At 32.9% G+C, this 24271-nt stretch overlaps 1 protein-coding gene across 2 annotated transcripts in view; it reads left to right on the forward strand.

Annotated features, from left to right (window-relative positions):
• The window catches only part of Nost (Nostrin), a 51248-nt gene that overhangs the window by 1637 nt on the left and 25340 nt on the right, over window positions 1–24271 (forward strand). The window contains exon 1 of one of the 2 annotated variants that reach the window (XM_068771407.1): window positions 1587–1681. The exons of the other annotated variant lie outside the window; for it this stretch is intronic. Within the exon in view, the coding sequence (XP_068627508.1) occupies window positions 1662–1681 (20 nt within the window). The 5' untranslated portion in view covers window positions 1587–1661. Of the gene's footprint in view, window positions 1–1586; window positions 1682–24271 lie in introns of those variants that run through there. 2 annotated transcript variants of the gene reach the window in all.

The raw sequence follows: 24271 nt of genomic DNA on the forward strand, positions 1-24271 counted from the left end.
ATTATGTATATAATTATTAACATTATGTATGTCATATATATATATATATATATATATATATATATATATATATATATATATATTATAATGTGTTTGTAACACACACACACTGTGTAACACACACAGTGTTAAATTTTTAATTTTGGATATTAACATATATAGTTGCATAATTGTAAAGAAAAATGATAATAATATTGAGGCATTAATATAGGAAACGAACATACCCGAGATCAGTATCAGGGTATATAACCTGAAAAATTGAAAAAAATTCGTTAAGAGTCTACAATGTTTCTTGCCAGATTCTTCTTAATGGAATCAATATTCCGAACCTGGCTGTAGAATATGGAGAAAATTAGAACCAATAATACTATGTATAAATACTTACTTAAATGTAAATTATATCAGTGTTTTACCCTTTCGAAAGTTCTTAGCAAAGCCAAACAAATGTTTATAATATCGTATAATATTTAATTTTTCGTATAAATATTTATTTCATTGTTTACGTGAATTTGTTTAAGATATGATTATGATTAAAATTGATTAGTTTTTTTTGTACAAACTCTTAAAATGTTTTGCAGTACTAGCGGAATATTGTGTTAAAACGAGATTAATTATCATCTTTTTAATAGTATAGGTAATATGCAATAAAGAGAGAGGCACTAAAATATTCAGAGACAAGATGTACACATGCTACCAATAGACCGGTTGTAAGACATCGTAACGTAATTCTGTTTAGAATATCGTTTTGCAACACGTACTAACCATTTGAATACACTAATTTTCGTGATCATACGCCATAGGTATTTTCCTATCCTATACAGGACAAAATCGTTAAATAAAGAACACTGATTTTATTTTAGAAGATTTATTGAAAATGTTTTTTTTGTAATGTATCTCTACACATAATGTATGTTTTGCTTAAAATTTTGGATTTGACCACTTCCAATATTAACAACTAAATGAATATTGTATAGCGTTGAAATTACAACCACAATATAAAGGTTCTTTTTTGACGATATTGTAAAAATCACATTTAATAAATTTTGTTTCAAATAAGTAATAAACGGGTTTTTTTATTTTCACTTACACAATTTTTTTAAATTATGGACACATATGTATAATAGTATTTTCACTATTTACCGACTCACCACCGATGATTAAATCTTCTTGCCAATTGAATACTTACTATCGGAAATACTGACAACGGTCATAGTCTTACATATTGTTTAGAAATCTCGTGTTATAATGCTTGCTTTATCTAAAATAACTTAATTGAATTTGAGAAGACGTACTTAAATCATAGTTATAACTTTAATGTATTAACATTTTTATATGGCCGTAGCTTCAAACATTTTTGAAACGCGTGTCTTAACGCAAGTTCTGTTTAATTGCCGATTCTAATGAACTATTATTATATATTCCCATGTGACTGTGTAGAGAAAGATGAAGCTATCTACAAGACGAGATAAGTGCCATGTCTGCATGATTGACGTGTTGTTCTTAGATTACGCGAAAGATAAAGTTAAGAAAACCCGATCTGTCATTGATAACGACCTCTGCAGATAATGTGCTAGTCGACTACGATGTGTGGCTCTTGTTACATTAATTTTTTAAAAAAACTTTCATTATAGTGATTTTTATATAAATTGTGTATTGTAATAATGGCTAACAATTTAAAAAGGTAAATATGTTCATATTTTTTATAATCTTCTTCATTTAAAATATTTTTGTAATATTATCAAAAACTGTACCCATTTTTTTAAAATTTTAGAGACAAAGAATTAATGAAAAAGCGCGAAAGATAACCGGTTCTCTAAATAAATATTTAGAAAATATGACGGTACCTAGTATTAAGGGTTTTTACGGTAAAGGATCCTATAGCCCTCCTAAATCCGAATAACGCATCTGTGAATAATATACGCAAAGTAAAAAATATTCAACTTCCTCTCGGATTCATAAAATTAATAACTCTTTTGTGGGACAACAACTAGGTACGATAGCTATATTACTGTATATTCCCATGTAACGTCTCAGAATTCTCAGGAAAAAATTTGAATTAGTGGCTCAATATGATTCTAGTTTTGATTAAATTTGCCTTCCCTGGAATTCTTCTCATGACGCGTTGAAGTGGTCACTGTGGATGATTCTCGTCATCAAGTAGACCTATAGACATCCACTGCGAGACATAGGCCTTAATGATTCTATTAGGAGAGAAATATGATTAAATGCATATCGTTATTCAATGGTAGAAGTAATGGTAGTCTGGCAATAGTATGCGATCGCACCTCGGTTCGATCTTTGTTTGAGGCGTCCAATCCAATCGACGTACAAGCTCGGCGGTCTCTCAATAGGGTGAAGTATCTATATATCGAGCAAAGGCTTCCGAAGAATCCATCGAACTTATGATGATTACTGAATACATTTTATATTTTTCAATCACAATATCTAGTCTATGTGAAAAATCTCGAAGTCGTCATTTTCTCTCCTTCACGAAAGAAAAAATTTATAAATATTGTGTCCTATACGATAGGGTACCCTAAATTATTTTAAATGAATATAGATTGTAGTATACATCAATTCAATGTATATTTTACTCCAAACCAGCGCAAATCAGATAGCAAAGTTTTCTTTTCAAATGACTATGTAACACACGCATGCTCTTAAATACCAAAGATAACGACGCGCGAGCAATATCGCTTGTTTTTAGTAATAGATACTTAAATATCGACTTGGATTAAGTATAATACCCATTTTGCACTTGCGTATAAACCGGAGCTAGTAACTGATGCAGCCATGTAATTTGAATTCGCTAATACTGATGTGGGTCAGAATGGATATGCACCGCGTGTGTTCGCGTGTAAATTGGTGATTGTCAAAACACCTAATATAACACAACGCTACTGTTAAATAGCGTAACTGTTGAGAGTCGCTTTAAATGGATCGATGTCAATTCGTAGCGGAACGTAAGTAGGTAATGTTTTTTTTAATTAATTTCCGTAACTTAATCTCGTTACTGACCTTCCGACAAGGAAATCATAACAAATGAAATAAATGTGACATTGTTATGCGTTATTACGCATTATAGTTCCGAATAGATATAAACATTAACTTATATAATTTCCAACGCGCCACTAAGGCGCGGTATTTAAATATTTACTTATAAATTTCAATTTATGTAATCTCTCTTAACATAACACAAATTTGATTATATATGGTTTCTACGTGGCTAGTTAAATCAATATATATATAATTTTAAACAAGAATGAAACAAGTTTGAATCTCCATAGTTTAGTATAAAGCGAACGTTTATCTCTTTTAATGACATGTTTTGAAATCTAGCACTTCTAATCGCCAACAGATTTGCCCACGTATTATATTAACAAAATTGTATCTTTAACCTGTAACATTTGTTTATTGTTACACATGATCATCATTCCAATCCGCTCGCTTCCGGATAAAACGATGCCAAAAAATTAATAAAAACCATGTGCATTTATTTAATTCGGTATTTTTCTTCTGCTTTATTAAAACCTACTTAACAGCACTGACTGTATATAGATACATGATTATAAGAAAACATACCGTTACATACCGAATAAAGTCAGTTGTTATAAATCGTTTAAGAGAAATTATTATAATAGAATAGAAGGATGCATATTTAAATCGTATAAAATAGATATATACTCTCTTATTAGCATTAACGTCTTGTGACATAGAATATATGTAAGTCTGGTAAAAACACCGGTTTATTTACTAACAGTAAAATAATTGTATATTGAAATTGTACGGCCTATACATGACAAATAGTTTTACATTATTTCATTACTGTTGCCATGCATTATAATTTGCCGGTAAAGGCTTTGTTTGAAAGAATTTGTCGCTCCTACGTTTCTTCGGTAAACGGAATGTAAAAAGAATAGGAAAGGGCACTTGAACAAATTTCAATGACCTCTCTGTTAACTAAGCTGCCTGTTAACTCGGTTACGACATTTAGTAAAGACAATATCTCCGAAAATTATTTTTGTATGTCATGAGATATTTAGTAGTTTACCATATCTTTTATTTTATAATACATCTTACGAATATTGCGAATTTTATCCACAAAGCTGGCTTTCACATTTTGGTTGCGTTTTTAATAACTATTAAATAAAATTTTTTTCTTATATCGGTTAACGTTTTCATAAGTTTTATGTACTTAATTCCATTTATTAATATTTATCGGTAATAATGGTTTAATACTTCTTGGTGTGATTCAGTTAGAAATTATGTATTATGTAAGAAATTTCATTCATGCTAAATAATTAAATTTCAATTTATAGCCGTATATATTCAATTATTTTCCGTATTGAGTATTTTCGCCGCCATGTTGTTATGAATAATTTGTTTATATAGACTATTTGCACTTGCAAATACCAGAAGGCAATTATAATGGCATTCTCCGCCATTCAACCTTTGGGCTATGCAGAATAATCACTTTTATATAAATTGATAATATTGGGTAAAAAAACGGAAATATTTTTTTTAATTATTTTAATGAGATCTCAGACTTTCAACAAGCTTATAACTAGACTTTGCTAATATTCCTTTTCCTTCCGTCATATCCATTCCTGAGGATAGTGACTTTTTTTAGATATATGAGCTGCCTGATAACTCAGTTATTTAGTTAAGGTAATGTCTTAGAAAACCTTTATTTATTACATGAAGTTTTCATTATATCTATTAAAAAAAATTAAGCCATTTCACAAGCAATGCCAGTTTTATAATCCAAAACTGGTTTAACAATTTTTTTAAGCAATGAATATAACAAAATTTGTGGCTACTATCGGTTTATCTTTAATATTGATTACATTCAAATGTAATAAAAATTTCAAATGGTAGAAATTAGAATTGCCGTGGATAGTACAGTAAATGGATAAAAGGTAGTTGTGTTAAAGTACGAATAACAATGTTTGTTAGTTGTACAGTAGATGCGACACTGCAAAGATGCGATCGGCTCACCAAGGTTGCGGGCCTCTGTTACCTGAATCTCTTGGCGCTGCATTGTCTACAGTGGCCATTGTTGAAGCCAGGAAACGTTAAGTTGCCGGTTACGCAAAACATCATTATTTAGCAATCAGAACGAAGCAAACTATTGGGTTCACATCAAATTTTTGTTTGTCTGTCATGAACCGGGTAAATTTAAACAAACTCAATTTTTGTAAATAGATTTTGCGGCATCGTACTAAAAAATGTGCTTAGTTTAAGATATGGCATCATTCTGTTATATTTTAAAAATGTGATGATATATTCATTGTATAAACGAATAATAACCTAATCAATAATTTTAGAATGCGTGACATAATGTCAAAAATGATAACATAATACTTAAAGGCTATTGTTTACATATAAATCATTATAAATATATTCATAACTCAAACAATCACATTTTTAATAGATTGACTTCTTAAAAATTTGTACAAAATTTTTTAAAATACATTTTTTTTGTTAATTATTTGAATCTTTACTGTACACAACACAAACTACAAAAGGAAAATAGATGACATAGGCAAAAGACTAAGCAAACGGCAATCTTCTAGACAACCATTGCATTGACTTAGTCAATTAATTACAAAGGGCGGTCATTAAATGATGAATGGGGTTGAAAATGTATCGACTACCTATGATATATTATTACCATGAGAGAGAATTAAATTGAGGAAAGGATGCATTTCCAAGCAGAATTTTATAGGCCAGAATCAGGTAAACGCGAATAACTATTAATTAGACCGTGTATATATAATTCATCACTAATCGATAAATGTGCCATATGCCTTATACTGTTCTTTGTAACGGTACTTTAAGAAACGTCGTTTTCTTTTTTAAAATTAAGTTAGTATATTCAGAGTAATTACTCCACAATTTGTTCAAGTTCAGGCAAAGTTGACTGTCCGTGCGCCCGGTCTGGGTTCTACTGACCTCGATCTCGGTATTAGCGTCCATACAACAATCCGTCAACCAGCTATAACAGTTACATTGTAACCGATCAGGGTTTAGTAATGAGTAAACGGGTCTAGCCACGATATCTCTCGTTGCTTACTCTGATTTCACTTCGTATAAAAGTTTAATTTAATTAATTTTACTCAACCTTTTAATTTATTGAACCAAAAAACAAATTGCTCGCCTCATAATTCGATAGTTGTCGATAAGTAGACTCAAGACTCGAAGGTAAACAGCTGTTGTTTTGATCTAATTTTGTTATGCAAAAGTTTAGGTATCCTTCACATCATGCCTCAAGGCAAACCAAGCGTAATCCAAAACCGATTCACCCGTACAGCAAATTGCATCCTCATTCTTCTAACGAATAATAAGTTCTTCAGATTCAACTTCAGTTAAAACTGATAAAAACCTAAGTCGTAGGTTTACGAGGTATTATGGCACCAAACTCATTAACACAAACCCGTGTCACGCGCAGACTTGTCTAATGTGTACATTGCAAAACATGCATAATACCACTGACATCGACACTGATATAAAACACCGCGCAGAAAATAAAACAACATAGCCAAAGATTAAAGGAAGCGTAAGGTAGGGTCGAAACAACCTCTTACATTTTAACCGGATCTTCTCAACTGCCAATGAAAACAAAAAAATAAGGTATGATCAAACGTCATAAGCTCGTTGAACAAAGCTGAAGAACCTATATTTAATTACAAACAAGAGCGCCGATAAAATGTTAGCAGTGCAAGTATATTAAAATAACAAAAGAAACTACAAATCTATTTTGGATAGTTCGTTAGTTGTGTTAATATTGCTAATATTAATATCCTCCCTAACGAAATATAAGAGGATTCAACGTGTCAGTTCAGGATTGTCCCGCCCAAAAATAAACGAAACTGTAACAAACAAACGGACTAACAGCTTTAAATTTAAATTGAGTATATAGTATTTTTTAATTGAATCAAATAATATAAGTATATAAAAAATTATTGCGACGTATAACGTCAGTCAGTCGTTGGACGCCGACTACAAGCCCCTACTTTGTTCCTTTGAAAATTCACTATGTGATGTATCAATAAAACTCATAATGTATACTCTGATGTAACATTTTTCTTTGTTAGAAACCATCTCGTGTTATAAACAAAAACCTCTTTTATTTTGTTAGTATAATGTACAATTATGTTACGTTTTTATAGTACTGAATAGGTGAAATTTAGAAATTGAACGCATATCTAAAACGGTATTAGGAATATAAAATACGAGCGGTGTGCCAAAAGAAATTTCTTAGTTTCACATTAGCTGTTAACACAATTACGTGTTAAATAAGCTATTTTAAAATAATTCGTTTACCTGTATCTAACTGAAATATCTAGCAACCATCGAGCTCATACGCGTTTATTATTTTTTTTTAAATAACGGCTTTGTTGTCCGCGATATTCAGTGTAAGTGTAAAAATGAATAGATTTGCTTTTTGGTCTTTCGCCTTGCTAACAGCACAGGCACAGGCTTAACGACCGATGTGTGCAACTGTCCATAGAATTATTCGACCTCAGCTGGGACTTTCGCTTTGGTCGATGCTGTACTGTCATCTTGTCTTTTCAGTTTCGTTAACTGACTTTGCCCAATAGACTTATCCATTGCACACACTTTAGAACCTTTGTTTTTCTCTATCATCACAATGGTTTTGTATTCAAGGGTTGTACGCCTTGTCGCAAGGACACAGGTGCTGCCTATATGATTCAGCGTCTCTGTAGGACTGTGGCTGGAGCAAGATTCGTTCAGTCACAAGGCTTAACTTGTCATCATACATTTTTTGAGGTAAATTAGAAGAAATTCAAAATAATAAACGACATATTTTCTAATATCCAATATTTAATTTAAAAAATCCCAAACACACGCGTTTTTCAAAAAATAACAATTAGATATTATAAGAAACTTCCAGTGATTTCTTATCGTACATTGAAATAAATTTAATTTTGCAATACCCGATATAACAAAAGTGAGGTGAAAAACCCAAAAACCATATGCCGTTGTCGGTTAGTTACACGGTCAATATTCCACATTAGGAGAGCATCGCTAATTTAATAAGAACGACCTTTCTATTGGAGTCAATTGTCGTCCATTGCTAGTGGCGTCCCGTTTTGAGCAATACTTTTGCCGTTGATCGTACGAGTAATTTGTTTTGAAACGTGCGAATCATTAGCTCGTAAGAGAGTACAAGACGCTCGTGACGTGCCACAGACGATTTAGATCAATTGACAGACGATTAGAAGAATAAAAACGCATGCATGTTCGTTCATTTGTACGCGACGTGATTTATACCGCATGAAGTATTTGTGCCTTTTCGCATCGTTCAAATCTTTGTGGATAACGCAATTTGCGCAACTATGAAGTATTGCATGCACGGTTGTCTTAAATAATTTCATTTCATGTAACGCGTGCGAATTTACAAGACAATTACAGAATGCCCGCTTCGAAAATATAATAGTTTGTAATAACAAATAATTGACCAGTGTAGAGAGGCGTCCAATTAAGTTTATATTAAAACACTTTCCCCAAAACGTGGAGACGCGTACGTGGAATCAAAGACAATGAGACAGCAGGGCGAAGCCAGTGAAAGTGTTCTCGGTCTACCTGCATACATTAATTTATTAACGTTACATTCATACATCTTACGTTACTTGACGAGGATGAGTCGCGGACGTTGGCAGCGGACTGACGGTAAGGATCGAACTTAAGGCGCGATACAACGATTTCGGTAGCAATATAGTTTCAGTGAATATCACATTTGAGAATGCAAAAATTGTCGTAGATAGCCTTGAACAGATTAAACTTACACTCCAACAGATTAAAATATTTTGGTTTAACTGAGACTAAAATCTTGATTATTTTTAGGAGACTGAAATTAATTATTGACACATGAGATGTCTTATCCATTCTATCGGTTAGTGTAGCCTTTTGGTTATAATTTTCGTCTCTCTTATCAGATATCTACGAGGTCGAGCATTAAGAGCCTTTAGAACCTTGTGATAACACTTATATACTGTTATATTTCTTGTAAACATTTTATAATTATATATGCTTTTTGAAAGTTATTCAATTTTAATTTACTGGTTATATTCTCCGATATTCGTTGATTCTTTTTTGGGGATAATTACTGTTGCATACATTTGTAAATGGAAAGTCAACAATAAATAATTGCTACAATCGCATAATGAATATTAGTAAAATTACTGTGGTAATTGAGAGATTTTTTTTATTTTATATCAAAATGATGGACGCTAACGTATTGCGAAGCAAATTTTATTTCTGTAAAGCTTTGGTAGCACAGCTATGTTATGAGTTAATAAAATTCAATGACTTACAGTGTTAACTATGTATTATAAAATATATTATTAAAAGATACGCGATAGCTATTATTAAAAGCGCGAAGTAAAATTTGCAATAATAAAAAGTTCTCAAAGGATATCAATTTTCTCTGGTGAGTACATATTACAAGCTAAAAGTAGTATAAAATAGTAAACTTCTTTGGGACATTGCCTAGCGTGACGATTAACGTTAAGAAAACCTTGGACGTCTGAATAAAAAGAAATTATTTATTTATATCAATCAATTTTAAATTAAAAACTAATTTTTGTTCGATTGCCCATTATTTTACGCGGAGAGGGTTTGTTTTTTATGACATAATATTGCCAGGGGGGTCGAAGTGTATTAAAAATGAGTAGAGGAAGGGTTGAGAAAAAGTGTAATTTTTGGTGACGTATTTCATGAAAAACTCTAAACAAATGCATTTATAATAAATGAAATAAACCTTTGTTGCTGGAAATTGCCTTAATAATAATAAGATAACATTAGTATCGGTAAACGGTCGTTGAATGCCTTCAGCATGTTGACAAAGGCCATCTCCAATGTTTTCCATTCCGTTCTCAATCGCCATACGCATCCATTTGGACCTAAGCGCTATTTTCATAATGTGCCTAATCTGCCATCTTGATTCCAAAATATGTAAAAAATGCATAAATAATTAAATAAATTAAAAGGAAGGCAATGTCTATCCCATAGTGGGCTAAGAATATTAATGAGTCAACGCGATAAAGGTCAAACCTGTTGATATAAGTATTCTTGCTGATATTGCAACACATACTATCCCTTGATCTTGCAGTCGGGCCGTGTCCAAAGAAGAATAGCGCACAATAGCTACATTGTAGCATTATCACTTGCACACAAACGACAGCTGAAACGGGCGCAAGGTTGATACGGCCACCATGTTGCAGGTGACGGACGTGACAATTAAAATTGAAACGGAAACCCACTTTTTGAAACTAGAATTATTGTTCTCTTTGCACGTATTTGAACTCCATGGTGTAACAAGGACTATGGTTGACAGTTTCTCTTATCATAAAAAAATAATAATTGGATACATAAATTTCAGATACAGGCAATAATAAAGATCTGTATGTAATAAAAGTACAAAATCTTGTCTGTAACTTCGATCCTTAGGCTTATTGTATGATTATTTACAGATCCCTTTACTATTTAGTTATATTAATCTTTTAATCATTTAATAACGTGTAGTTATAAGCTGGCATAATTATGGCCAGTGTTGTGTACGCCTAGAATAATCCAACGTTTAAATTTGGCACTAATTTCTTTAAGGCATAAATACAGGTTGTTCGGTTATTGGTACAAAAGGCGTGAATGTATAGATTATTTGTTGTAAATTAATGTACGGGTACACCTTATCCAAAAATTAGAGGTTTCGGAAATCAGAAAGAACTAAGCATTAACATAATAATAAAAAAAACACTTTCACAATTAAGATTACTACCTATTAAAATTAATAATTGTTTACTATTTGTACCTGTAGATTTTCTACTACCAGAAGCTAATTAGCCTGACGTATTCCAATAGAGTTTCAATATGATCACTCCATACAGGATGACTCGAAAAGATGTTAAAGGTTTAAAGCTTTTCACTTATAACCAATCATACCTTATAATAATACTGTCTAAATCTATATAGATAATATTAAAGCACCTGGTGTGTTATGCCACAAAACTTGAGACTGCTACAATTTCAGTTACTTTTTATTATTTTCCTTAATGCTTAAGTATCATATGGAGTAATAAAATTCAAAAAATCGAGAGAAATTGTAAAAAACTAAACTTCTTTCACCATACATTCACCCCTTAATAGCTTTTACATCAATAACCATCACCCTGTATGTCATTAACTTGTCCTTATTTAACACATTAAAGGTTTTTCAAGAAGGGGTGAGCCCTTTATTTTATTAGTGCAGTGTAGTTTATACAACCGTTATGTAATCGTCCAAAATGTAATATTGGCGATAATCTCGATATAGGTACACGGCAATACGTTTTCGTATAACATTCATTGCTGCGTGCTGTGTGCAGTCATTGATTTTTCCTCTCAAGTTTTTATAACATACGACTACGCTATTAACATATATCCTACGTCACGTGTTCACATATGAAATACTAGAGGTGCGAAATCGTTTATGTTGGGTTTTCGTAACTGAATCATACATGAATTTTTATTGAAGAGACGATATCGCAGTACATAGCTCATGAGGTATATGAAAACTAGAAGCAAAAATGGTATGGTTTTGTTATCGTTATAAATAAAAGGTCAAAGTTTGTTTGTCTTTGTTCGATAGATTGAAAAACGATACATTCAATCCGGGAAGGTTTTTGAAAAATTATTTTTAACAGTTTATGTTTTTTACTATTTGAAGAAATGATTAACTGGACTTAACGCTCTGTAATGAATCATAAATCCAATATAATAAACGAATCGTCATAACGACTGTGACTCACACAAATAATTTTTATAATACGAGGAAAATATGAACTTTTAAGGTATTGAGTAAGTAAATATTACATCTAAAAGAAAAAAAAATAATTTTTATGTAAAGTATTAAAAGAATGATATGCATAAGAATGCATGTTCAGATATTACGTAAACGGCATAGATTTTCATGTAGCTGCAGCCAATATCATATTCCATGTTTGTGAATTACGTACAAGCAATTTTTCTACTCAACGAACATTATATGAGTATAAGTCATGCAAAATGTTATTTTACTTTGATGAATTAGTCAGAGAATCACATAAAGTAAAACAGGGAACTAATTACATTGCCATATTGTCGTTGAGTATATACCGAACAATTTTAATTTATTAAAAATTATCTGCTTAGAACTTAGTGCTGTCGAAAACTATTATATCATTTTATCATACTTCCATTTGAAAGACCTCCGTTGAACACAGACCTCCACTATAGGTTTAAAAAAAGATGAGAAGCAGCGTGCATTCAACGTCTTTCGACCACCTTAACAAAAGTTATAAGCCAAAATAAATATATAAAACATATTTCACTGTAATTACTTTATTTATAGGTTTGATACCTTAATAATTGTATAAATTTGGATCTATTTTTATTTTTATTTGAAAATGGTATCTAGATGTTTTATTTTGTGGTTTGTATGGGTAAAAAAAAATTGTTGTTTTTACACTTAAACTCTTCAGGATTTTTTCCATTTTAACTCTCTATATGAACCATCCTCGTGTCTTAACAACAATATAAAAAATGAACAGAATTGGTGGAGATCCGAGAGCGTAAGTAACGTCACTTAGCGGATTGACAATTTGAAATGGCAGTGGATAGATCAGAAAGCGCGCAGATATGACGGTCGCTAGAGAATTAAGGTTTTACAGTGGAGACCACGAAGACAGATGTCTTACGCTGCGCTGGTAGAATGACTTTTGAAGTCGTCGGAAGCTGCACTTGTTAGAAATCTATGGAGTAGTGGACGTTCTATGGCTAAAATGATAAATTCTCTTAAAAAGATTAAAATCACCTAGTACTGCTATATTACTGAGAAATTATAATAGATGCTAATTATTTTATCAAATGTATAACACATTCAGAACAGGAAAGCGTTCCGTACCCGTGCGAATAAGTACAAACGAAAGGGACTTATGTAACGATTTTGTAATTAACTTCGATCTTGCTTAATTTAGTGGCCATCAAGTTTATTTGGCGACACCAATCTATTGCACAACGATCTTTCAACAATCTCCGCTTATCGGTTTCTGTTGCACATGACTTTAACGAAGTGTTTGAGTAATAATTAGTAGTATGATCAACGTAATTTAATTAAACGATTTAAAAAATTAAGTGGTTGAATTATTAACGATTGTATCAGATTTTTGATTCACAATGAACAATTTAAAGGGATTAAAAAAAGTTTTTTCTGTTGTGCATTGTCTTTAGAGGCGCCCGGTATGTTTGTCATGAATGTTTTAAATTTAATGATTATCCTTACCAGTAAAACATAACAAGTGTGTCATCGCTGATAAACAATTCAAGAGTTATATTTTTTATGAAATTTTCTTTATCAATTTTGTCAATAACGACCAAACATAAAATATTTATCTATGTTCCCTGTCTTTCTGTAAAGCACGGTTAGAAGTTGTTTAGAAGACATTATACCAAAAATGAAAATAGAGATGTGTATTAAAATACTTAATAACATTTAACACAAAAATTTTAGTTCTTGCTGAAAGCCCATTAGTATATACAATTTCACCAAGTTACATGTGAAGTGGCGAATAAGAGAAAGACAGCATTAGAGATCCTCTAGATTCGGAGACCGACTGTACTGTGTATATATGTATTTAGCATTCCCATTAAAGTACCGCTTATCACGATGTATATATAAAATAAGTGCAGACCAAGCTTCATTGCAAATGTTCATTATTTATACTATAATAGCTTGCAATCATTTTATGTGTTATAATTTTATGGTTTGTTGTCCGAAATAAAATGATTAATCATCATTATTATTATAATTAGCTTGATCGTTTAACTTTAAGACTCAATATTGCAATAACCAGTTTTATGCGTTAAAGCAAACCGATGTCAGTAAATATTTCCCTCGTTTATGATACATTCGAACGGAATGTTTTCATTAAATTATTTTATTATCGAGTGATCAGTTATTTGCTTTTCTGCCATATCTCTTTATCAAAAAGAGGTAAATGCTTTTAATAGCTTTTATGTACAGAATTTTTTTTATATTCGACAAAACTTATAAGAACGGCACGTCACAGTAATAAATAAATAAAAAAGTAATTTTGAACAGATTCAAAAGGATTGATAATATAGTGAAATTATTAGTGCAACTATCTATCGAGGTATAGGAGATTTCCACCTATGTACTGATTTATAACGATATCTAAAACCATAAGGCGCGGAGACTCGAAATTTGGTAGGATTATTCCATTTGCCAAGAGGGTTTCGGCTAAGCGGCTTCTACGAAATTCCACTCATTTGATTTAAAAAAATATTGTATTCAAAGTATATATTTAGCGTTTTAAATTTTACTAAGGAGAGGTGGATTTCATTAAAATGGACCCATAAGAGTGAAAGCCACGCAAAGCGTGAGGGACAACCAATATATATAAAAAATATTTTCAACTATGCACTGTCTCATTACCATATCACTGGAACCACAAGTCTTCCAGACTTGAGATTTAGTAGGAATACTCCTTTCGTCGAGTAGCGGTCAGCCGGAGTTTACGAAATCCGACAAAATAAGTTCACGATCTCAAGCTCCGAGTAAAACATTTTACTGAAGTGCATACATATTGAAGCATAATTTTATTTAAAATCGTCCGATTGCTCCAGCTCGAAGGTCTACAAGGCGGTCGGTTTTTACTTACGAAACGATTACTGGGCCAGGCGATTGAATTATACCAAACATGTGTCGAGCAGACGCCCTTGAGCGACGTACAAAAATAAAATACAACAGAGTGGTCCGATCTTTTAGTTTTAGTTAGCTCTTAAAATGTAGTATTCCTTCCATATAACAAGTTAGTCATGCTATTATAGTTATAGCTAAGTTGATAATGTCAAACATAAGTTTTTTTTTACTTTTTTATCTTTATCATAGGTGTAAAGGTCGTGACTTTTCGATCAGCTATTAAAGTGTTGCGCGTAGATTTCCAATAGGACCAATTGAAAGCAACTTGTGTACCTAAGTCGTAAATATTTTATTTACCTTTTTTTTAATTACCTTGTACAATAAACTTGAAGTATAATACAAGCGTATCGAGTAAAAGGGTGACTAATACTATCGATAATTAAAATACGATTTTAACTTCCCCTTTTTTTGTGTGGTCTTTTTAAAAATTACATTAATGGAAATTTAATTTATCGACATTCGACTTATGATTCATAAATTCAAATTGTTGATCTACTCGCTTAAGTGAACAAGGTAGTCGAAATGGCCTTGCGTAATGGCACTTTAATTTGTTGACAAGAAATTTAAATTGATAAATCCAATTTATTTATTTTCGAAATATAAAATCGAAAATGGAACAGTTAACAGACCGTGAGAACGTTTTTATAAGTTTATGTGTAATATTGATTTTAATCCATATTTGGGGTTATTGCATGATAACATCATTAATTTTTTTTTAAAAAAACGTGTAGTTTGTTACAGCATGAAATTATTGTCAAAAATCTTTTTTATTATTATGATAAAATTATGCATTACACTAAAAAGCTGAGATTCGCATACTTTTTTCTTATAGACCATTTTTAAATTTTGCTGGTTCCGGCTGCTACATTTCTATCGAGCTGACAAAACTTATGTGAAAATTAGACCTAACTATGGAAATTTGCGTTACGGGCAAGTTTCAACAACGAATTAATAATTTTTAATTAATTAATATATTGGGCTGTTAGTGGTGTTTCTTATAATATTATATGGCTACATTGACAGGTTAAGTCCACTCAACTCTTTCTGTTAACCTAACTAAAATAGTTCTTTACTATAGAAAGCAAATACATTTTTGTGTCGCTAACAAGTTGAGAACCCCCATTTTATTGTCACATCTACGGGCTCTACACCGTTGAGTCTCCCATGGACCACGAGGGTCCACCTGAACTACTTTGGAAACTACAAACTACAATATAACTGTCTTTATGTAATTCATAGTATTCCGTATGAGAAATCATTGGCAACATGCAAGTTCTTACCATTGAAGTCGAGACGTTTACTGCTCCTAGCCATGATGCTCCATAGATTAATACACAATAAGGTTGATTATTTTTTCTTCAAAATTTTTTTTATATATTTTATGTTGCGCCTTAGTGTCTCTGCAATTACATAAACAAATTCGGCTAGGCGTAGCCTTTGCATAAACTTGTAAATATTTATTATTACAGTAATATCGTTAATAATACGCTTACGAGTTTGTCCTACCGAAGGTATCGAAGCGGAAGGGAACAGAACTCTGGTGGGCCAAGACTGATGTCTAGAGGAAAAAAGGCGGATACGTTACGCGAGGCTGGCCTGTACGGAATTAGATTTACGTAAAGTCGCAGCGGGATCTGCCATGTTGCTGACGGAGGCTTTCTTCCTGAAGGACAACTCTGGACAGTTCAACACGGACCATTGTACTCTTAGAGTGGAATTCGATGAAGTCAATGCAGGGAGCAATAATGAAACTCGACTTTCCGTTCGCAATGCAGGACCTCCGATGAACGGTAACGATCTTCAACACCAGGCAGCTAGCGGCCAAACTGCACACATTTGCCGCGCGTTTGTCTCCGTGGATCCCATTCTGTTTCTCACGCCCTCTGTTCTCCACGAGGTGGGAAGAAACAGTGGATATGGCGTTGATGAAGCCGGGCAAGCAGGACTACACGCACCTGAAGTCCTACAGCCCAACGAACTCTTGCCCATTTTGGGGAAGGTCTTGGTGTAGATATTGATTCGTAGGATCCAGTGGTACACTGCGCCTTATATCATTAGCGAAAGAGATAGTGGCACGAGAGTCTGTGCAATCATGCACGATTCTCAGCGACTCGGGGTACAACCCCCCAGGCTGCCGCACGGCCGAATACCCTCCATCCCTTGTCGTTAAGAGTGGAAAAATATTATGAAAGGAACAGAAAAAGGGAAGAATGACAGGTTATATTGGATAAAAGCGCACGCGGGGACGGAGGGAACGAGACGACGGTCCTGTTGACCAAGGACGTTCTGAGTACCTGTATAGGTCCAAACTCAGGGAGAGACCCTTGTGCATCTGTGATCCGGGTGTGGACCAGACTGTAGTGCACCTTATCGCACAGAGAGAATGGAGGAGTAGAATATGTCCTCACTAGTGAATAAAAAGTAGTATCGGCAGACCTTTTTGGAATTCTGCAAAAAGGTAATGGGAAAAACAATAAAAATCAATAAAAAACAGAACAAGAATTATCTAAATAATAAACAAGACTGAGAAAATTGCTGATAATATTAAAAATAAATAAAACGTGATAGTATGAAAATAAATGGGGATTAAGAATAAATAAATGAATGAACAAACGATAAAAATAATTAACGTAAAACTGTAGGATTCTGGAGCGAAGGCGAAGGAAGTGATAAAAGAAAGAATAGAAAGGAATGAAAGATATTGTGAAGGATATTACAGGAAGAATGACAAACATCGAGAAGAACGAAAGAATTGAGAAGGAGTATATTTTCTTTTTGGGAAACAATGTAATTAAAAAACAAATTATAAATATTTAATTCCATAACATAACAAGTAATGGTTTTTTTTCGTAGATCGTACTGTCACATCGTCCAATTTTGGGCGTGGGATGTCCACTATTGGACATAGACTTCCACCATAGGAAACCTATACCTAAAACAAACGGTCGAACATCCAGCATTATCCGGCGACCTTAACAAGGTCATCTGTACACCTTGTAGGTGGATATACTACGCTGCGCTTGCCGGTTCGTATTCTCTACTCTGGAACCTGAAGGCCCCAACGGCCTTCTGTTCCGCACGCTCTGTGCCAGAGATATTTTATATCTCAAACCTCTCATATTTGTATTTAATATGAAAACAATTAGCGAATAGAACTAGTTTTTGTAGTAGTTCCATATTTAACCCTAGCCTTTCTTAAGCGATAATATTTAATATATTTGGATTAACTACCTCGATAAGTATCGATGGAACTTTACTAGGCTGTATATTAATAATATCAATCGTTCATCCAAAATACGACGAAGAACTTTTTCAACATCAAAGCTAACTAACTAAAGCTAATTAACATAAAGAACTCAAATATGAATTTAGTGTGCTACCGAAACCGCTGTACCATGTCGCAAGGTGAGACGGGACGGGGGGGATCGGCCGCTCGCGGGGACAGTTCGTCATCTATTTTAGTATTAACACGACAATCGTCATTACTTGACTGTTTTGATTGGTTTTAATACCATTAATTAAATTTTACATAAGCCATTCACAATTAATCTTTTAACATACAACTTTCGTATTTGCCGAGATTTTTATTTGTTCTTTATTAACTATGTCCCCCAGAAAATCTAATTTAGTGAACTACATCACCCACTGTATTTATTCAAACTAAAATTGGCGCGATTGCGGGAGTAAAATATTTCCTATTCTTATTCTAAAGAGTTTATTTATAGCTGGCTATTTATTTTGTTACAGACAAGTGTTTCACGATTCATATTTATTTAAAATTCTGTGCACTACATGGATGATAATGTATGTTAATTTCCCATTTATTTGTTTTCAAGTTTTTTTATTGCTTATTCGTCTGCATTTGATGGAAAGCAATGTTGTGGTCGAAGATGATGTACGCAGACTCTGTAGGTAGTATATACACTGTGACCTCAAAAAGAACGGAGTTATAATTCTCGGGAAATAAAGATACCGACAGATCGTTCTACTGGGGCTGTGTGGATCGATAATATGTTATTAATTTCTATGATAAATCTCTTAATTCGGGCCTCATTGGCTAGTTCACATTCGCTTTAGCTCGTAAAGATACAGAGGGCTCCGCTCGGAATATATCTGAATCAAGAATTAGGACATCCGTGTAAACGAACGAAGGCAAGCCGCATGGCAAAGCGGATTGGGAAATCTGAGTGACAGAGGACATGCTAAATCCCACGCAGAATTGATGGCCACTGACTGGGCACGGGTTAGGACAGGCAATGTTAACGTTATCCGAAGACGCTGGATTAAGGCCGCTTCCTACCGGACCTCTTGTGATTCTAAAAAAGATGTTCTATGTTCATCTGTCTACGTGTTACGGATAAAATAATGATGGTGACCTTTAAATAAACATAAGTATTTATTTGTCTCTTTTAGCTGCCACCGCGACGCTGTTATATTTAACATCGTACCACTGCATCTCTTCGTTACTACTAATTACGGTATGTTTTGAATACATCGCGTATTAATCAAAGCAAATAAAACAATTTCGAGTACAAATAATATTTTGGTTCTAAAATCAAATACAGCGACCTACCTATGTAAGCATTCTTAGTTTATACTGATTGAAAATTGGTGTATGTTATTTCTTTCAAGTCACTTGTTATTTAATACTTTAATAATTAGTATGAAGTATTAAAAAAAAACATTCACCACCAATTATTTGAATAATAAGCGACTTGGGTACGTTGTCAAATAATAAAACCTATGATGTGATAGCTATGTTATAATTCTGTTAATGTCTAAATTATACTCATGACATCATAGTGCAGACACATTTTTCAAGGTTTTCATAAGCGGTTCGCGTTTTATTGTTTCACTTGCTATGCTTGACGGTATGGCTAAAACATTAAATATATGCCTTTGTATTTTGATATTTACATAAAAAGAATTTTAAATAATTATAAAACATAGAAATATACTTTTGCCGTAAACATAGTACTTGCGTACATACGTATTTTAAATAAAACAATAGCCGCAAACGTTTGTAACAACATGCATTTTCTTTTTCTCTTCATACAATAGACGCCCACTGCAAGGTATAGACCTCCCTAAAGTTATCTATGGGTGAATATACCATAATCGCCTCGCTAGTCAGGCGGGTTGGCGATCGCAGTGTAGTATTATTGTACGAAGAGGACGCTGCTGCCTATCCTCTAGAAACTTTTTAGTCAGCGGGGCAATCGTATGTAATTAATGTTCAACGTTTGAGTTACAAAGGATGAAATATCGGAAATGGAACCCGTGACCTACGATCGCAAGTATCAGTCTTCTGCTGCTGGGCTACCACGGCATATATTTTATAAATCGTTTATCGTTAATTTTATTTCAAAGCCAATTCATGCTGTTTAATGACTGGATAATTTCTGTATTTTTTTTTGTAAGTTCCAACAGAAGAAGAACTTGTCTTAATATTAACTGATTTTCTCAATACGAAGCGGTAGTACCCGGAAGAATTAGAAATTCTAAATCTTGTGAATTGTTGCGCGTCTTCAAAAACCTTGGAACATGTAATTATGCTACGCATTACACAAAGTTTTGGTGTTACGATTTGTAAAAACAATACGTAACACTAGAGTTAATAAAAAATATATACTCTTAGAAAAATGTATCCATGCGAAAGTGTATGCCGTTTACCGGTTTCAGCAAATTATAACACCGGCCTAATTATTATTATCTAGATCAAATTCGTAAGAAATATGTGATCGAATGAACTTAGAAATCAGCAAAGAAACTGTGAACACAACAAGCGGAACCGCTTAGATATCCAATGACAGTAACTTTCGCGACAACTGCAAATATTAATAAACGAAGTTAATAAAAATACCTTCACATACAAAACATACCAATAATTAGTTAGAATTCCTGTTGGAAGTATAGGACAGGTCAGGTCTTCTACATTAAGCAGTGGACGCCCATCGGCTGAAATGATTATGACGATGTAGAATTTTAAATAAAACTATTTAAATTATAACTAAGAGTAAACGGGATTTAAATTGCTAAAATTTAGTTAGAAATTGTAGTAAAATAATTGCCTGAGGATTATCAAATATATCCAGCATAAACGATGACAAACAAATCGTATACAATAATTCATGTGTAAGTAATCATTAAGGTTTATTATTTTCTTTTGCTGGGGACTGTACCTGTTTTTTATTTTTCGAACAGAGTTCTTGAAACCGCATTTGATACCGTTCCGCCATGCTTGAATGCGCGGCTTCTTACCGCAACGCTGTGAGAACTTCCTATATGCATGCAAGTAAATAGACTATATATGTATCTTATGTCTAGTTTAAAGAAACATTGTTTAAAAAATTCATCATATTAAAGTACCATTTAATCTTCAGAATTATAAGTATTTTTCTTAAAAGGAAGTATGAAATGTTTACTTCTAACATCGAATGTGTTCGGTAAAAACAATCATCATCCCACAAATGTCACATTGCTTATGTTTCAAAAAGTTAACAATTTATCATATATTAATTAAATTTATTAAAAAAACTGAGATAATCCTTATCAAAAATAAAATCCGTCAGGACATTTTTCGTTAAAATATTCGTTTCAACAGAACCATAGAACGTATTGTAAAACAATATAGACGTTATATCGCACTTTCAGATTTTTTTATAAAATATAAAATGATACAAGTGCAGTTTTGAATGTTGCATTTTTGACCCACTTACGAAAAGGTCCTGCGTAATATCTACCAACTCATGCCAATGAAGGTTATTATCTATATAACCTTAATTTCGGCTTCTTATGTATGTCGCAAATGTTTTTATACATTTATGTATACTGTTATTTTTGCTTATAGTATAATTTACAGAATACTAGAGAGACTGGATATAGGCCTCATCCGTAGATTTACAATAGGAGCGGATGAAAGCGAACCACATCCAACCTATTCCAAAATCCTTATCAGGTTCGTCTGTCAACCTTGTCCGTGGACCTCTTACGTTATGCTTGTCAGTCCGTGGTATCCACTCCAGAACCTTACGGCACGCTCATCTTATGGTACCTTGTTCTCTGACCACTGCAACTTTAAGTCTGTTACTTTCCTCCGTCTATGAATCTCTTTTGCTGATTCTTTATGAGATTGCTGATGCGATCTTTTAAAGAAATACTCAGTATGTCCCTCCCCAGGGCTCGTTGCCTATAACACAAGTTAATTCTTACCATCGCTTACAAATTATTTTATTTGTACAAGGTAATGTCAATGCGGCCTGTACAATGCATAAATTTATTTGTCATTCTTGTTTACGAATATAAACTAATAAAATAAATTACTTTGATAGATTGCGTATTCTAAAATATTATTAGTCCGTCGCAGTCAAAAAGAGGAAATTTATTATTAAAACGTGTTTCAGAGTGGTTTGTCTATTAGTTATTGTGTTAATAATAAACAATGAATATCTAGAAAAATAACATATCAATTTAGTATACTGTTATTAATATTACTAAATACTTGTAATAATCTGTACACGACATTTTTTATGATATCATATGTCTGACAACTAGAGAGACGTGTTTTAATTTACTCCATGTTTTGTCTGTGATTAAATGGGTTGTTATGTTGTTTTGCTACTTATCTTGTAATTTTCCCATTTTGTCTGTACCTAATCCTTAGCCGAATTGGTGTAGCCTAACTCAAATTTAGCGTGTTCCAACACTACAAATGTGTTTTCACTCATCATTATCATGGCAGCAGGTAGAGGCCCACAGCAAGGCACAGGCCTCGCCGGAGGTCGCCACAATGACCGATCTAACGCTGTCCACATCTGCCGACTTCCCGCGACCTTGACTATATCGTCTGTCCATTTAGACCGGGACTACCTACGCCCATAGAAGCGTGGGTAGATCATTGCTATAGTATATTATAAATAATATCATTCTAAGGTGTATGTTTTTTACAAGCAGATGAAGACGCGTAGGTGCATTTTACGACTCAACTGTAAGAGCGCTACGTTAACTTACTTGTTGCGATATACCCATCTGTCCATATCAGGTGTTATATCTCAATTCTTTAATACAACAAGCTCCAGTTGTTAAAAGGGAAATCGAATAATTATTTTAACTCTGCCGGTCATCACAAATACTGTTTGCAATCGTTCAAAGACCACTTGGCCTCGTCTTGGATTAGTTTCGCTCATATTTTACAGGGGATGCCAACCCCCGATCATTTTATATTTAAGCGTTGTCTGAATCATGATCGAGTATGACTGAGTAATAGCTAAAGCCACGTCGCGAGTAGAGCCAATGGTTCTCGCCCATGTTCATGACTGCGGTTTCAGAAACAAGCATAGGTTCGCCCCTCACAAAAATAATGTGATAGTGCTAACCAAAGAGAGGAAGTATGACAAACCTTTACTGAATATGGGAGGTGAGCCTTTTGGTCATGCTAGGGAAGTTCGGATATTACACAGATTGACAGAAGAAGTGGTAATAGTAGTGGTGGTGCTAGGGTTTTGGAAGAGGCATTCGTTGAACAGCAACTATGACAATTATCATGAAAAGATAGATTTGTTTTATCGTTAGAGCGTGGTAGTTGTATATGCATATAACGTGAAATTTTTTATGTTGTTAAAAAGAATTCGAATAAAGTGTTATAAAATATCGTCAGCATACTATTGTACAATGTTTTTTCAATTAATATGTAAAAGTCAAAGAAATGTATAGAAAAATTAAAAATATCCTTGGCATAAATTTGTTTATGTATAAAGCAAAACCGGGTTAATATATGTAGTAAAATCTTTTTTACGTGGTAAGAAATCATAGTATAGTATAATATTAATATTCTAAAATGGCTATAATAATTATTGTAGTAATAAATAATTTCTAATAACATGTCATCTGTTGTAAATGCTAACCGTACGAAAACTTCTGTTTACTATTTTTTAAAGAAAAATCTTGCATGATATGATTCTAAGTCTCTTCTAAAATGAATTGGTACCTCAGATGATAGCCAAAATACTCCAAAAATCATATCCCAGTTTTTTGACTATTGATAAAAATACTTAACAATTTAAAAACTTCGCAGTTGGTTAAATTAATTAACTTGACCACATTCTGTTGAAAGACTGCTTTTAAAAGTACAACAATCATACTTCCTACTAAAATATTAGTCATTCTTATAACAAGTCGGTACACGTAACATAAATAACTTCAAGACATTTTTAAAACTTTAATAAAAGATCTTGTGTTAATTACACGAGGTCGATTTTAGACCTCAGCGGTCCGAATTAGTTTTAATTTTTCTGACTTATTGAAGATAATGACTTTTACAAATAATTCCTGTTATAGCAAATCACCAAAGATTAAAATGACAATTATATTACGTCTATTTTTTTTTAATTAAAATTCCAAACATAATATATCCAAGTAAATCGTTTTGGAACAGTAGCCAAAATAATTATGTCTTTAACCGTTTAAAAATGATGAAAATATACGTTGTTAAAATTGGATTGTCCAACC

The sequence above is a fragment of the Battus philenor genome, unplaced genomic scaffold (assembly GCF_028537555.1).
Source record: "Battus philenor isolate CCGP_79_NKW_IND1 unplaced genomic scaffold, ilBatPhil1.0.hap1 SCAF_1, whole genome shotgun sequence".
Classification (NCBI taxonomy): domain Eukaryota; kingdom Metazoa; phylum Arthropoda; class Insecta; order Lepidoptera; family Papilionidae; genus Battus; species Battus philenor.